This window comes from Pezoporus wallicus, unplaced genomic scaffold (assembly GCF_028554395.1).
Source record: "Pezoporus wallicus isolate ANWC-B61680 ecotype Strahan unplaced genomic scaffold, APGP_CSIRO_Pwel_v1 contig_6598, whole genome shotgun sequence".
In the NCBI taxonomy this organism is placed as follows: Eukaryota; Metazoa; Chordata; class Aves; order Psittaciformes; family Psittacidae; genus Pezoporus; species Pezoporus wallicus.
In genome coordinates, this window is record NW_026637213.1 from 221,714 (window position 1) to 238,700 (window position 16,987).

The 16,987-nt window shown below is 50.2% G+C and overlaps 2 protein-coding genes across 2 annotated transcripts; one reads left to right on the forward strand and one right to left on the reverse strand.

Moving 5' to 3' along the window:
* Positions 1-36: 36 nt before the first annotated feature.
* On the reverse strand, positions 37-3,792 carry LOC130596500 (protein Wnt-4-like). The gene is given in 6 exon segments (XM_057404166.1): positions 37-64; positions 778-1,184; positions 1,888-2,030; positions 2,180-2,311; positions 3,141-3,379; positions 3,728-3,792. Coding segments are annotated over 6 exon segments (1,014 nt in total).
* A 2,556-nt stretch (positions 3,793-6,348) lies between these two features.
* On the forward strand, positions 6,349-15,544 carry LPAR5 (lysophosphatidic acid receptor 5). Its single transcript, XM_057404101.1, has 2 exons — positions 6,349-6,742; positions 13,829-15,544. The coding sequence occupies exon 2, from the start codon at positions 14,150-14,152 to the stop codon at positions 15,260-15,262; it is 1,113 nt and encodes a 370-aa protein (XP_057260084.1). The 5' UTR covers positions 6,349-6,742; positions 13,829-14,149; the 3' UTR covers positions 15,263-15,544.
* Positions 15,545-16,987: the final 1,443 nt, after the last annotated feature.

The window sequence follows — 16,987 nt, forward strand, 5'->3', positions numbered from 1 at the left end:
CTCTTCCCAGACCCCTTTGCTGGTTATGGCAGCTCATCATGGCCAGATCTCCCCCTCCAAGCATCTGCTCCGCACCAGGGGCAGCAGCAGACCATGAGGGGAGCCTCACTCAACAGCATGTCACTGTGGCACCTGCTGGAACCCCTGGAAACATTTTTCTCCAGCCAAAGGAGCAGCTGAGCATTGGAGAAGGCATCAGCCCTGGGAACCTGGATTTAGAGTCTCTGGTCCAAGCATCCTTGTCTGACATCCCAACCACCTCTTGCCTCCCTCCCTCCCTGCAGGTCTATACCAGTTAGGAGATCTCCCAACAATGTATAAAGAGCCTGTTGTTCCCATAAACCTAACTCACTCCCTTCTCTCTGATGCCACTGCTCTATTACACCACTCAGTGACCCCTCTGATGTCTGAGGTGGGTCCCTACGCCCCCCTGCTCTGCACCATGGTGTTTTTCACTTGCTGTAGTCCATGTATCCCCCTGAGCATGAGGACTCCACCATGACCTTTTCTCCTCCCAGCCCATGGGAAGCAGCAGAGCCAGTCCCAAATGCAGCACCAGGAAGGAGCTGACATACACCTTTGGCTTTCCATTGCAGACGGTTTATTTCTCAAGTTGAAGGGTTTATCGGGCCTGTGTTCTCCCACCCTCCCTCTGGAAAAACAATTCAAACAACAGAAACCCCAACAAGGCTGGCAAGGGGGTGCCATGCAGGGAGCACAGGGGTGGCACCCCTGGAGCCAGGGGCTCCTCTCTGCCAGGACAGCAGAACCCCACACCTCCTCCGCTCCCCCCCAGGCTTTGTGTCTCCCCACGCCTTCCCCTGCTCCCCATGTCCCTCCCCAGGCTGTCCCTCATAGCTGCTGAGGTCATCCATGGCTGCTGAGGTCCGGTTGCATTGGTGACCCTAGGTGCCAAAGACCCCGCGCAGGGGGCCCTGGTCGCAGAAGTCTGGGCTGGCCAACAGGTAGATCAAGTCGTGAGCTGTGTAGGGCTTGAAGCGAGAGCTGTTGGGCACCAGGAGCTTGTGGGAACCGACCCGTTTGGGGTAAACCTCTGTCGCGCCCTCAAACTTCTCCTTGAGGATGTTGCCCACCTTGCGGAAGGGAGGCATCACCTTCCAGCACGTGTGCACCTCGCACACGCCATGGCACTTGCACTGTACCTTCATGTGGGCCAGGAGAGCCTGGGGAGCAGGAGGCAGCTGCCAGTCAGACCTGGGACACCCTGACCCATAGTTCCTATGGCTGCAGGTGCAGCAGCCACTGTACCCACACACCTCCATGGGGTGGGAAGGGAAGGGACCAGGGGAAGGCAAGGGAAAGCAAGGGAGTAAAAAAGTTTCTTTAAGCCAGGCCATTTTGAAAGAGAAGGGACTCCCTTCCATGGAAACCGGATGGGTATGTAAAAGAAATCTTTGATGCAGAGGAACAGATGGGGACGTGCTGTGACCCGTGGGGCTGTGGGGATGGGAACAGATCTGCCCAGAGCCAGAGGACATTCAGAGGACCAGATCTAAGTGTCCCCTGCAGAAGATGGTGGTTTTATTCAGGAGGTACTGAAGGAACAGGGAAGCCCTTCAGAGCAGGATGGAGAAACCCATTTCCTTTGCAAAAAAGGCAGAGAAAGGTAAATCACGGCTGAGGCCTGTGAGGAAAAGGAGACCCTGCACAGAGGTGGGTTAGGGAGGCTGGGACACACACACACAGGAGGGGAGCCAGCTCGGTGTGAGCAGCACAGTGCTGGGCTGGGAAAAGGCAGCAGGACACAGACCTGCTCTGGGGACCCATGGCGGCTCCTCAGGGTAAGCGGGCGGGACCGAGCTCCACCGAGCCAGGGAGAAGCCGCTGAAGCCAGGCTCGCTCCCCAGCCCTTCTTCCTGCCCTTACCTTCCTCCCAGCCTCATTGGTGTGCAGGTTCATGAGCGTTCGGCTGGAGGAGGCACCGCGGCTCCTCTCAGGGTTGTCTACAAAGGCTTGAGAGGAAGTAACCCCGTAAGACAGGTTATCAGAGCAGCCTGACCGCTGGGAACCTGCAAAGGGAAAGCAGCCGTGAGATAAAGCTGCAGCAGCCCTGGGAGGAGCAACTAAAGGGCTGAGGGCTGCGGAGATGGGAGGTGACCCCCCCCCAGTGAGGGTTTCCTACATGGACCTTCTCCTCTGCCACCCCCTCCTCCTTCACCTTCGGGGCTGACTCCTCGGACCTTGGGGTCGCATCCGCACCTCTCCAGCCCCCCGCGGCTGCAGGCACGAGTGACAGCAAAGGCAACGCCGGCCGCGGCCATGGCGTGGATGAGAGCAGACTCCCGTGTGCCTGCAGTGGGGAGAGACATGGCACCAGTCTGCGGGGGGAAAGGCACTGATGGGACACGGCACAAGGGAAAAGAGGTTGCGATTGCATGCAGGGAAGATGTATTCTGATGGAGACTGCTCAGGAGAAATCACTGTAAGGATGCTCTCCTGGTGATGCTCTTTCTAAAGCTTTGGACCACTAAGGGAGACGGCTCTGTGGGGTCCTTCGGGACCCTTTGACACCCTCAGTTCCTGGGCCAGGTGTCCCATTGTGGGAGACAACTCATCAGCCACCGGGAGAAGTGAAAGGGAAGCCATGGTGGGGGATGCCAGAGTCTGAGCCTCCCACACAGAGGGGTTTGTCAGGGAGGACCCTGCTGCCTTGTGTCTAGGAGCCAAAGAGACTCTTGCTCATAGCTCTGTGCATGGCTCTTCCCACCCAAACACATGCCAAACCTATTCAGTGCTGTTTGGGGGCATAGGCAGATCCTTTTCTTTTGGCCTGCAATAAAAATGGACTGCAGCTGCAGAGCAAAAGGTTTGATTTGAGCTGCTACTCCAAAGGGCTGGGTTGGTCAGTCTGCACCAGTTTGCACCAGCTAGTACCCACAATAATCCACATGGGACCAAAAAGCCAAATCGGGACAAATGAGGAAAAGTTTAGCCAGAATACTAATATTTGTAATAACACATGCATTTGGTTCCGTTTGCTGCGTGTTGACAGCTATGGTAGTACATGGAGGAGGGCACTGGCCACTCTGGCCACACTAGCCCACGAAAAGAGCCAGTGTGTCAAGGAGATCCCATGGACATACTGAAGGGACCCCCTGCACTGCCTCCCCATCACTGACCTTGGATGGCCACCTTGCTGAAGACCTGCAGGCCCTGCAGCGTGGAGCAGTTCCACCGCCGGGAGCGGAACTGGTGCTGGCACTCCTCGATGGCCAGCTCTGCGCCTCGCCTCACCGCATCCATGGCTTCCACCTCCCTCTGGCAAAGGCGGACCTGCTCTTCTACCAGCCCTGCCAGGCTCTCGCAGGCCCTGGGGTCCTGGAGGAGCACCCACAGGGAAGTCTGCTTGGCCAGGTACCTGTGGGGCATGGGAGAGTCAGTCGCCGATAAGAGAGAGCCGGAGCTGTGTCTGCCCTCTGTAGACTAGCCCTCTGTAGCCTTATTTTGAGCAGAAATGGGGCAGGGAAGGGGATGTGCTGCCTCTTGTCTGTACCAAATTGGACATTCCTGCTTCTCGTCCTGGTCTGCACCTCTCCAGCTTCACTGTCCCTTCCCCTCATGATCCCAAAGATGCCCCTCTTTAATGGGCTGCCTTTGGGCTGCCCGGTTCCTTCTTCCACCCTTTCTCACAGATCTGCCTGTTTTCTTGGGAGACAGCACCTCCCCAGGTGACTTTCCAATCCAGACAAGTACAAAGCATACTTACAGCCAGGTCACAGCAAGGACGTGCTGCACCAGGATCAGCACCACGTACAGCCACACCATCTCCATCCTGTCCCTGGTGAAACTCCAACTTCATCCACTATGCAAGAGCACCTGAATCCCCTCTTGTGGCCTCCCACTGCCTCTGCCGGACAGTCGCTCTCACAGCAGCTCCAGTGCAGCACACAGGTAGCCCCTACCCTGGGCAATGACTGTGGGCTGCTTTGGTGTGCAGTGCCAACATGGAAGACCTGATATCCCACAGAAACCTGACAGGTTGGCCCTGAAGAGCCTCCACGCTGGTGCTGTTCCCTACCTACAGCTCAGGCAGCATCATGGGAGGGCTCTGAACTTGGGGTCTGCGGCAGGCATCTGTCAGAGGGAGCTCACATGGCTGGGGACAGCTTCAGTGTCAGAGCCCTGGTCTCTGTCAGCAGTCGATCTGGTTGTCTTCATCCACAGCCAAGTCACTCCATCAGCAGGAAGCAGCCAGAGACCCAGCCAACAGCAGAGCCTTCCACACAAGAAAAACCTGGCAGCACCAAGCTGGTTGTTAGACCCACCAGCTCATCACTGCTCTGTCACCAAGCCCTTTGGAGAGACAGAGTTCCCCTGCAGTGATAGCTCATGGGAGCAAGCAGGGGAAGGTCTGCAGCCTCCCTCATCCCCAGCCACCATCCTTGAGGACCCCCCCTCATTTGCCTCCTCCAGGCTGGAGGTTCTTCTTTTCTACCCTGCAGCCCACACAGCCACAGCAAACAAACACAGCCTGGCTGCTCCCTGGCTCTTTTAACTCTTTCTCTGCAGGTCTCTCTCCACCCCCCTCATTTTCTTCCCCATGGCAAGAGGTTCAGTCCTTGCCCTTTTCCTAAGCAGGCATGATGAGGGGGCTGCCCCTCTTCTCAGTGGGTAGGATTTTCCTAAGAGCTCCTGGAGCCCCAGAAAATGTGCGTTGTGTGACCAGAATGTCCTGGGAGAAACAAGCCTGTCATTCCCTAGCAGGCCTGGGAAGTGCCAGCCGTCCCCACCATCCTGGAGGCTGAAATTCCTCACAGCCTAGAAGGTTCTGCTTTTCCTGTCTGAATCATTCAGAAAGTGAAACGTGGCTGCTCCAGCCTTGCTATGGCTCTTCCACCATGGCCCCCCTTTGCTGTGCTCTTCCACATTTCCCTGCACAAAGAGGTATGAAGAGTACTAGGGTTTATAGTCATCCTTTCAAACCCGAGCAGCCCCTCTGTTGTAGCACGCTTTCCACCTCTCCCCTTGCCTTCACAGCAACCTGCATCCCTAGATCTGTTGGGTCCTTGTTCCTGATTTCTGGAGTCAGCTCTCCGGGGCAGCAGGCATGTTGGGATCTGCAGCACCAGGGTGTAGCCTCCGACACACACCCCATTAATCTGGTCTTACCTGCTACAGACTCAGCTGTGAGGAAATGCCAGCGGTTGCGCTGCTCTTCACCACAAGCCGAGCTTCCAAGGGACAGTGAGGAGCAGAGGTGTGAGCCCACCTGGGCAGGGGGAGATGGAGTTCGTGGGCTGATGCACTGAGACCTGGTGAGGTGAGTGAACCTGGGTGAGTGATGCTCTGGGGCTCATGGGCTAAGTGCCACCGTGTTCTCCTTTTCTGGCACACATGGAAAAGCCAGGCTCAGGCAGGTGTGTGCACGTGTGTGAGGGGAGGAGAAAGTTCCCATAGAGGCTATCAGAGACTCCTTTTGCAAAGGGTGAAGGACACCTACCCCCCTCCCCGGTATATCTGCAAGTCTTTATCAGCACCAGAGCGTCTATGGGGACTGGAGAGACACAAAAAGCTGTGAGAACAAAGACCCCAGCAACTAGGAAATGAGAAAGGGTGGGTCCCGTTAAAAAAGAGAAGCACTAAAAAGGAGCAGGGTGAGATCAGTGGTTTGAGTGCTATTGTACCCTCCAAGGATTTATGAGCAGCAGGAACATACATCCCTCGGTGTGTCATTCCCTGAATGAGGAGGCAGTGCTGGCAGAACAAGGGAGGCAGGCAGTGAGAAAGTCAAACAGCAGCAGCAGCAGCCAGCAGGCGGAGGAGTTGGTCAAGGGCTGCAAGGAAAGCGGGATCCCACAGGCACAGCACCTTCTCAAGGCAGCTGCTTCTGGCAAGGACTACTGTTAGGATTAGGAGTGTCCCCATGACCTCTGTCTTCTTCCAGGTGTGCTGGGACTGGCAATGCAGGAATGGGACTTGAAGCAACAGAGTGCCAGATGGGCTCTGCAGAAGGGCAGATCCCCTTCCAACTATGCCAGGCAGTGCTAGGTCACCGATGTCCTGCTAAATCAGCCCTTGTACTTTCTTAGCACCGTGCCTCCTGTAGCTTTAAACTACAGGGACTATGTCTGTGGCAAACGTGCCTTTGCCTGCCACGGGCACTGACACCTCTTCAGAGCTCAGTTCTATTGGGTTCCTGCTGGCAGGAGCTCAGTCCCAAAGCACCCAACCCATGGGACTGACAGGACCCTGAGCCTTTGCACTGCCTGACAGTTAAATCAGCTTTGCTCTCACTTCCTCTATTTCACTTCTACCTCCTGTTTAGCAGTATTCTGGGGAGGGGGATGTTTTAGTTTTCCCCTGTCAGTCCTGGGGGTGGCTGAGCAAAGACAAGCAAGTGTTCAGCACCATGACCCTGGGCATGTCTCCTCAGTTGCAAGGACATCTGGGTGTTGTTTCTTTCATGATTACGTTTGTTTTCATAGGAAGTGTTTTATCTTAATCAGCTTTGGGTAGCAAGGTTCATTCTCTGTGGGCAGCCAGAAGTGCATCAGGAAGTGAGAAAGGAGCAGAGATGATCTGCAGCATGACAGATGTAGAACTAGATTTGGTGAGGTAGAGGATGGCTGTGATTTGGATGAACAGGTAGGCAAAGAGCCTGCCTGGTCCTGTTTTGATTCCAGCTGCTTTCAGTTTTGGTGCCTGGATCAACAGCTTTGCAGTGACAGCAGTCGCTATCGAGCAAGCCTGCGTGCACCTTTGGCTCTTCACCAGCACAGAGGTAAGTGAGATGGAAACACCTGGAGAGCTGGATGGTGTGGGGGCACTGGGCACTGGTCCCCATGAGAAGCTGCACATGTGCTGCCAGACCTGACAATGGGGCCCTTGGGGAACCCTCTACACCTCTTTCAGTTGCCTAGTGAGCCTAGAAGTGCAAGGCAAGTCTCAGTATTTACTCAGAGGATCCTGGTTTTAGGATCCTGTGATACTAAAAGCACGGGCAGACTGTAGAGCTTACTTGACAAAATGCCCGCTACGGAAGCCCTGTTCCGTGGGGCCCTCAGGAGATGAAGGGGGATGACACCTCTAGGGAATAGGCAGTAGAAGTGTGACCAGACCTTGTGAGTTAAATGTGGAGGTCTCAGTTTTTATGTCATCTGTCTCTCATTAAAAAACAGACATCCTTGAATGTCTTCACAGTTCTAATCATCACAATAAATCATCACAATAATCTAATTTCTTGGTTAGAAAAAAAGGTGAAAAGTGGGGCTTAAATATCACTTACAGCAGATAAAAAGCATCCACATTTATGATAAAATGTACCTTCGATTTCTAAAGCAAAGTTGGGTGTTTTTGAGGTTCGGTGCACTCTTTGTTATTTCCTTTTGGTTTCAGATTTACTAAGCAAGATCATGCAGTTTGTGTTTTCAGCTGCTCTGCTCTGCACCCCAGTGCTACGTTCTCTGTCTGCATCCCCAGCCCCAAAGGGGTCCAGGGTTTAAAACACAAGTCACTCTCAGAAATACTGACCTTGTGGCATGCTCAGCAAGCTTTTTCTTGCTGTCTTTCTCCACCTCGTTTCTCAGCCCTGTGCATAGCCCTCTGCCCACCATGCTGTGCTCCTATTTGCAGTGCTAGGAGGCAGTGTCTGTTGGTGAGATAGTGTCAGGAGAAAAGAAGCCCAGGACCATGCAATGAGATGCCAGGCACACATCACCTCAGGGCACGCTGCCTGTTCTGGCCCCTGTATGCAAGTACAGTAGGGGTGGGTGGATGTGTGCTTACCCAAATCCTCATGGCGTTTGCATGCCCTGTGGGGTCTCCAGGCCTACCACCTATTTTGCTGCCTCTGGAGAGAGATGCCCACCTTGGGCCCCATCTCTGGCTTGTCTCAGTCCAGCACCCCACACCTGCCAGGGCCCTATGCAGCTCCTGAGCACCATGAGAGGCATGTAGAATTGAATCATAGAATAGTTAGGGTTGGAAAGGACCTTAAGATCCTGTAGTTCCAACCCCCCTGACATGGCTGTTGTTCAAGTGGGGTGGCCACAGGAGGGGAGCTGTGGGAGGGGAGGACAGTGCATTCTTTTCAACTGTGGTTTTGGGGTTGTCTGACCACCTCCCAGCATCACATTCTCCTCTTCCGTCACACAGCAGCAGCAGCTGACATTGCCCTCATCTCACACCTATACCAGCACCTCTTCCTCCCACACTGGTGTTTTTCCTTCCTTCTTGTTTCTGCAGCTTCTCCTCCCCTGCAGCAGTTGCTCAGAGGTGTATGTGTGTCCGTGTGCACACAGGTGCACCTGCATGTGTCATGTCTATGTCATTCCCCCTGTTCCCCCTCCCAGGGCAAGAATATTGGCAGCAGATTCATTTTCTACCTAAAACCAGAAAGAAACATCTGTCTAGATAGGATCTGTAGGTTTGAATTGCTCTTTTCTGTCCCTGCTGGGAAAAGGACCATGGTCTTGGCAGATGGCCTTCAGGGGCTTATATTGATCTTCACTGAGAGGTAAAAAGATGCTTCCTCCACCTTCTGAGCCACGTAAGGTCAGTCACCAAACAGAAGTTCCCTCAGGATCTCAAGTCAGCATCTCATCGTGAAGAGGAGGATTGTGGTACCATTGCCTCCTTACACAGTTGTTGAGTTGAGTCCCCTCAGTAGCTTTCATGTGGAGCAATGGGTACTTGAGGTTCTTTCAGAGGCAAACACAAAGAACATGGCCTGTGGCTTTCAGACATTAACCAACAAGGATAAACCAACCAGTTTCAGCTTCCTGATACCAACCTGCTTTACTCTTAGCTTTCCTTTTCAGTGAAGGAATCATAGATTCACAGGCTGGTTTGGGTTGGAAGGGACCTTAAAGCTCATCCAGCTCCAACCCCCTGCCATGGGCAGGGACACCTTCCATGAGACCAGGTTGCTCCAAGCCCTGTCCAACCTGGCCTTGAACACTGCCAGGGATGGGGCAGCCACAGCTTCTCTGGGCACCCTGTGCCAGTGCCTCAGCACCCTCACAGGGAAGAGCTTCTGCCTAAGATCTCATCTCAATCTCCCCTCTCTTTTAGCTTAAAGCAATTACCTTTTAATGGTAAAGGGGCAGTCAAAACAGTACTTGCAGAGCTCTGCAGAGACATGCTTTGTTCCCACAGCTTCGTCTTTCCAAAGACCGCATATGTACACATCTCATTTCAGGTCTCTGAGGTCTTGACTATGGTATCCGTTATGTCAAATGTGAGACTCTCAGCTTAACGTCAGTAACACCACTGTAGAGGATTCTTTACTTCAGTGCTTAAATCCACCCACCAACAGAAAAAATCCCTTTGAAAACCCCAATCTATTTTCTGCTGTCAGTGATCTTTGCTGCCAGTTTAGAACTCTGCTGCTTGGTGTCTTGAAGGCTGATGGGCTCGTATGTAAGGAAAGACCACTCAGAAAAGAGAGAAAAGGTGATGGTGGGCAAAACACCGAACAGATTTCTTGCACTGGTGTTCACGGCAGGAAAGTCTGAGAGATTTCCACAGCCAAAACTCTCTCTTAACTACTTTAATCAGAGGGTGTTCTCTGATCAGATGGTGGTAGGGATGGCTGTGGAGCAGCACGATGAACTAAACGGTGTCTGAAACCCCATAGTTCCTACCCCAGAGGTCAGAAAGCAGCTGAAGGTTGGATGACCTCACTAACTGTGCTGTAAAAACATTTGCCTAAAACTGCTTTTAAAGGCTCACTTGCAGACACAGTTTGAGCAAAGGCTCTTGAGGGATTTCAGACCGGGGAGCTTGATGTCTGTGCTGAACAAATTATAAGCTATAATAAAGGAGAAAAATCAATTGCCATGCAGTCACATCTACTTACTGGGGAAGAGTCATTATAGCTTTTATAAAGGGATGCTGTGTCTCACAGTCCGTCTTTGAAGGAGCCAACAAGCACATGAACAGTGGCCCATGTGAATTTCCAAAAGGGCTTTCCACCAATGGTGCTTAAAGAAACTGAAATAAAAGGTGCCTACCTGGATAAAAAGTGCTTACAAGATAGGACAGAGAATGAAGGCAGATGCTTGGTTTTCACAGTGGAGTTGTAAGACACCAGTGCTGAGGCTTGCACTGTTTGACTTATTCACGAGGGATGAATACTAATAAAATAACAAATATATTGGAGAAATAAGATTATTCAAGTCAGAAAAGATGAGGCTTGGCTGTGAAGAACTGCAGAGGTTAAGAGAAGTATGAGTGAGTGGCCTTAAAATACCATCATCTAGCCGGGGATGAGAAAAGACATCTGAATTGACCGTAGCCCTTTGCAAGTGAGATCTACGCCTACTCAATTCAACCCATCAACATTGTGTATCCTTTGAGCACTCTGCCACAGGGCTCACAAAGGCAGTAGTAAAAGTGGAGAGGTGCTGAGAAGGGCAACAAGGATGTTCAAAAGAACAGAATGGCTCCTCTGTGAGGAGCAACTATGAAGACAAGGACCCTGTAACTTCAAAAAACCAAACCAAAACCCAAAACAAAAAGAAGATAATGAAGGGAATATGGCAGACACTTACAAAACCACCCGTGATAAGGTGAAGGTAAATTGGGGTATTTTTACCACTGTGTTCCAGCACTAAAACTAGGAACTGAATCTAGCAGATGGTGATTCAAATAATAGTACACAGAAGTGGTTCTTCACCTGAGATGCAATTAAGCTTTGGAACTCCTTGGCACTGCATGTTGTAGATGGTAAATCTTACACTGACTTTTCTTTTCATGTAAAATTATGAAAGAAAAGTTCCCTCTCAAGTTCTTTATTGAATACCTCCTCTTGAATAGCTTGTCTGTTGAGACAAGTCACCTCCACCTGACACCTGGATGGTCTGGGCACACAAGTTAGAGCAGGTTACAGTCTCTCTCAGAGACTCGGTCTCCCTCACTTTATCCCAGTCAAAATCCTTGAGATTTGTTAAGACATTTAATCATTTCACTTGAAACCAACATTCTTGCACGTTTGCCTTGTGTTGCTGGATTATTTTATACTTTAAACTTAAGCAAGTCTTCACACAAAGTCTTCATCCACGAAGAAGGATGAAATCCATCCAGATATAGCTTGATAAACCAATAGAAGTTCCTCTAAGAAACCTGTCATGGTGGTGGACCTGCCCAACGACACAAAAGGATGGGCAATTTGATAGCTGTCTGCTCTCTCGTATTAGACTTCCATTTTCATCATTGAACATATTGTTGCCAGGATGAATCTTTTCCTACTTACTAGGTTAGCACACACTTACGTCTTTAATAGATCCTCCCTCTAGATCTGTACATTGCCCCCCAGTGCCATCCAGAAGTTCTGACGTGCTTGTCGTGGCTGACAAGTTGCTGACTAGCTTCCTCTTCCAGTAATATCAACCTTATGTAAAGATTTCCTCTAGACAAGAAATTCTACTTTCCTTTTGAAGTAGACCACAATCTATGTGGGCTCTGTGAGGGAGACCCTATCTAACCCCTGTAAACAGCTGTGGGGGAACTGTGTCATACTTACCAACTCCTACTCCACTGTGACAGCTTTGAGAGCAGACGTCTGGGTTTAGGATCATAGAATAATTAAGACAGTCTCTAGCCTAATTAAGACTAGTCCCTAGTCTCTAGGGGCAGCTATGAGATCAGACGAGGTTACTTTGGACTCTACAGAGCCTGGTCTTGAAAACTTCCGAGGATGGAGACTCCACACCCTCTCTATGAAATCTGTTGCAATGCCTGATTGTACCCACAATGAAAACAGTTTGTCCTATATCCAGTCTGAATCTGTTACTTCAGTTTATGTCCATTGCCTCTTGTTCCCCTGCAATGCCTTACTGTGAGCAGCTAACTATGTTCTCTTTCAGTAGCCACCTTGCAGGTATGGAGAGTGTGGTGGGTTAACCTTGGCTGCTCTATCACTTCCCTCCTCAAATGGACAGGGGAGAAATATACAGCAAAAGATTCACAAATTAAGTACAGGAATATTGCTCAGCAACTACTGTCAAAGGCAAAACTGACACAACTTGGGGATATGAGTTTAATTTATTAGCAATCAAATCAGAATAGGATAATAAGAAGTAAAACCAAATCTTAAAACATCTTCCCCAAAACCAAATCTTAAAACATCTTCCCCCCTACTCCCTTCTTCCTGGGCTCAACTTTACTCCTGATTTTCTCTACCTTTTCTCCCCCAGCAGCACAGGGGGATATGGAATAAGGGTTGCGGTCAGTTCATCACAGATAGTCTCTGTTGCTCCTTCCTCCTCAGGGGAAGATTCCTCACACTCTTCCTCTGCTTCAGCATGGGGTCCCTCGCACAGGAGACAGTTCTACATTAACTTCTTCTACATGAGTCTTTCCCACAGGCTGCAGTTCTTCACGAACTGCTCCAGTGTGGGTCCCTTCCATGGGGTGCATCCTTCAGGAACAGACTGTTGCAGTGTGGGTCCCTTCCATGGGGTGCATCCTTCAGGAACAGGCTGCTCCAGCGTGGGTTCCCTGGGGGGTCACAGCTCCTGCCTCCAAACCTGCTCCAATGTGGGCTTCTCTCCCCCCCGGGACCGCAGGTCTTGCCAAGAGCTGCTTCAGCACAGGCTTTCCACAGGTCACAGACTCCTTTGGGCATTCCTCTGCTCTGCCATGGACCTCCATGGGCTGCAGGGGGATATCTGCTCCAGCATGGACCTCAATGGGCTGCAAGGGTACAGCCTGCCCCACCATGGTCTGCACACAGGCTGCAGTGCCTGGAGCAGCTCCTGCCCTCCTCCTTCACTGACCTGGGCATCTGCAGAGTTGTTGCTCTCACACATTCCCACTCCTCTGCTCTGGCTGCAGTTGCTGTCATGCAGCAACTTGTCCCCTTCTTAAATATGTTATCCCAGAGGAGATACCACCATCACTGATGGGCTCAGCCTTGGTCAGCAGCAGGTCCTTCTTGGATCCAGTTGGCATTGGCTCTGTTGGGCACTGGGGAAGCTTCCAGCAGCTTCTCACAGAAGCCAACTGTGTCACCAAAACCTTGCCAGGCAAACCCAATATAGGGTATACATTATATAGCCTGGAGCTTTCCCCTCTCCATCTCAGTTCCCTCAGCATCTCCTCATGGGGCAAGTGCTCCAGCCTCCAGACCACTGAAACCCATGGCCCATCCTTCTTTACTGTGTGCTCCCTTGCCTTACCTGGTTGTGCTATGTCTGTGGGGCATGGACAGCAACATGCTTTACCATGTTGTAAGTCAGAAAATGCCCTGAGGACATGCAACCCAAATAAGCACCACTTGTCCCATGCAAGCAAGGAACTATAGGATTATAAGCAACGTAAGGAACTGCCAGCTAGTTGCTGGGCCTCAGTTTTGTGTGGGTTGTTTAACCTAGGAAAAGGAGCTAGGGTGGAGTCAAGCCTAAGTCTAAGTTAAGTCTTTTTATCTGCCACAGATGTACAGATGTACAAACTCCTGTTTCTCTGATATAAAAGAGTTTTTATTTTCAATTCCTTCCAGTCAGTGTTTTCCCCTCAAAATGCCTGCTCTCTTCTTTTTCTTTCTCTCTCTCTTCCTCTTTCTGGACCTGCGTTCACTACTTTCCTCATGCACTCTTGTGCTGTCCCTTTCTTGTATACACGTGCCCTCAGCAGTGATCAAAGTGCATTTCCTGAGGCTGAGCAATAAATGATTCTGTACAACAGTTACCTTCTCTGTGCTCTGGCTTCTTCTGCCATGTAATTACTTACTTCTCTATTGTCTGTTTTTCTTAGTCTTCTGGTTTCTTTGTGAGCTCTTGCTGCAGAAGTCACCATGATTTTAACATTTCAAGAGATTTCCTCCTCTAACTTAAAATCTTCTGTCTTGGTCTTCCACTCTGACCAGGAGTTGTGCTGACAACTGGCAATGACCCTCCATCGCATCAGAATCCCCATAAGCACTGGAAAGAATTGCTGAACTAGAGGCAGAAGCTGACTCTAGGTGACTACATTACCACCCCTGCTAGATGACCACAGAGCAGCAATCCAAAGCAAATTGGATGAAAGAGAGATGTGTCCATCTACCTCCCAGCTCCAGATGAGGGGAATGATCAGCCTGTGGCTTCTTAGAGGGGAATGACTTCTCTCAGAGCTTTTCTTTGTGCCTCCTTAGCCCACCAGCAGGCTCAGCCACCTCAGCATCACCCTCCTCTGATCCCCACTTGGCATGTCAGCTTCCAATGCATCTCAGACATGCAAGGATTACACTTTCAACCACCACCTGCTCCTGCCTGGCTACATCCTGATCTTCATGACAGGTTTGATGCTGAATGTGATGGCCCTATGGATATTCATCCGCTACCTGCGCCTGAAGTCCGTAGTCATGATCTACATGTTCAACCTGGCCATGAGCGACCTCACCTTCACACTCCCTCTGCCACTGCGACTCTACTACTATTTTAACCACCACTGGCCCTTTGGTAACACCCTGTGCCAGGTCTCTGGCTCTGTCTTCCAGATCAACATGTATGGTAGCTGCCTATTCCTCATGTGCATCAATCTGGATCGCTATGCTGCCATTGTTCACCCACTTCGTTGGCGGCACCTGCGGCGCCCCAAGATAGCCAAGCTCCTTTGCCTGATTGTCTGGGTTGTGATCTTCATAGGCTCCATCCCCACAGCTATAGTTCACAAGCAAAACCACTGTGAGGTACAGAACAAGACCATTTATCTGTGCTTTGAAAGCTTTAGTGACAACATGTGGCAGAATAACCTCTTCCCCCTAGTTGTCCTGGCTGAAATCTTGGGGTTTCTCTTGCCTCTCAGCTCTGTGACATACTGCTCAATTCGGATCTTTCAAGAGCTCTACCGGAACAGCCAGACAAAGACCCTGCGACAGCAGAAGACAGTCCGTCTCCTGTTGGTCAATCTGGTCATCTTCATCATCTGCTTTGTGCCTTATAACACTACCCTGGCAGTCTATGGGATGATGAAGGCCCGGGTGATTAAGGTTGAGAAAGAAACACAGGCCTCTGTCCGCCAAGTGTTAATTATAACAATGCTGTTGGCCAGCATGAATTGCACACTGGACCCCTTGATCTACTACTTCAGTACTGAGGGTTTCCGTAACACCTTTAAGAAACTGCGGCGGGGACAAGCCTGGGACTCAGAAACAGCGGTGCTTAAGAATCAGGTTGTGGAGCATAAGCCAACCCGAGACCATGCTGTCTCAAAAGTAAAGCAGTTCTCAACTGAAAACGATATCCATCCCAATGAATCTTTGCCATCACTTCCTACTGCAGTATTTTTGAATGGCCCTATTGAGGACTCAGAAATATAAGCACAGAAAGGTCATACCATTGCAGAGTCACCCTTTCACTGATTACAGCTCAGGTAGCTTAGCAAACTGTTTGAGGGAGCATGGCAGACTGTATGTGGGTGAAGGTGATGATACAAAACTGAAGGATGAATGGCTGTTTTGAATAAACAGACCTGTCTTGGTGACATGGTCTCACCTCACTCTTTTGGTACAGGAAACAAGGGAACAGGGACTTGAAACAAACCTAGTATGCTTCATTTTGAGTCTTAAATCCAGCTTGGGGCACCTAAGTAAGTGTCTTAATTTTCCAGAAGAGATGAAACATTTAGCAACCCTTGTTGGGGTCAGTTGAGTGTTTCGTACTCTTGCAGAAAACAGGTTCCTAATTGTATAGAGAGTCACAAACCTTAGCAAAGCAACCTTTAGGAGGGATGTCAAATGTGCTTGTGCAGCCATACGCACACATGCAGCACAATGGCCATACATTTTCCTAAAGCAAAACGGCTTGGGAAACACTAGCATACTTAAAAATACACCCAACTTTCACAATGACCTCAGGAAAAAAAAGAGAGGATACCAATACTGTTGTCATCTGTGAAGCTCACACTAACATTAGTGCTTTGCACTTTCTTGCTGCTCAGCCACAGGATAATTGATTTCAGGTCTGAGTGATTTTCACTGTTAAAGAGAAATGATGTCACAGAATGAGGCTGCAGTGCAATGTATTTGCTTGCACTGTTTGTACATGCTTCTTCAGCCCTCGCTCCATGTGAAAGCCCCATAAATCTTCCCAGAAGAGAGATCCAGCTGTACATAGGCAGTGACAGAAACCTGTTATTCACTCCTGCTAGTGAACAGGGCAGTCGCCTTACACTTGTATTGTAAAACAGCTTCTCTGCGGCTTCCAGCAGGACTGAGGCTACCCCTGTTAAAGGAAAATGACATGAAATGCAGTTCAGGGTGAAGTCCTGGTTCTTAGACTTCTAAATTAGCAGTTCCCTACCTCATAACTGCTGTGCTATGTATTGCAATGCATCACAGTTTTGTGTTACAAAATAAGGGACACAGCATTTTAAAACCATCTTTCCAGTCTCCCTTGAAGACGCTTCCACAGGCGACTGTAGAAGCAGGTCTTCAAAAAGACCTATAGAAGATGATAAACCTCTCTGCAGAGAGATTGTTGTGCCACAGGCTGCCCTGGGAGACATATGCCCTGGGTAGGCAAGCTCCATCCCCTTTCTGAGCCTTGCAGCCAGCCAACCAGCCTTGAAATATATCTGCAGATGAAGGACATTTAATGGTGTCTGAGAGATGCGGTGAGGGAGGTGGAGGAGGGCTTGCAGGGCAGGAGGTATTTCTATTTTGAAAACTCAAGACTACCATGTGAATGTGAATCATTTGTGACATAGTACAGCTACAGAGGAAAGAGAGCTGTGTACGTATCTTCTGCTAGGGTCTGATGTTACCCTTCTGTTCTGTGATTTACAGGGTAGCAAAGTGGTATTACAGTAGCAGCACTGATGCCCATTTTCACCCCTTCCTCTTTCCTGCCTTCCTCTTTCCTAGACCCCTTTCCTTGTCCCTCTTCCTCTGGTCCTTTTTCCCTTCCCCAGATCTAACCCACCATGTACCTAAGCATCAATACAATGCCTTCACTGCTGTGTTTTCTTCTCTGCCCAGAGAAACTCTTTTTTTTTTCTTTCCTTTTATCTTGGCTACAGCACTGTCATAAATTCATATGAAGAT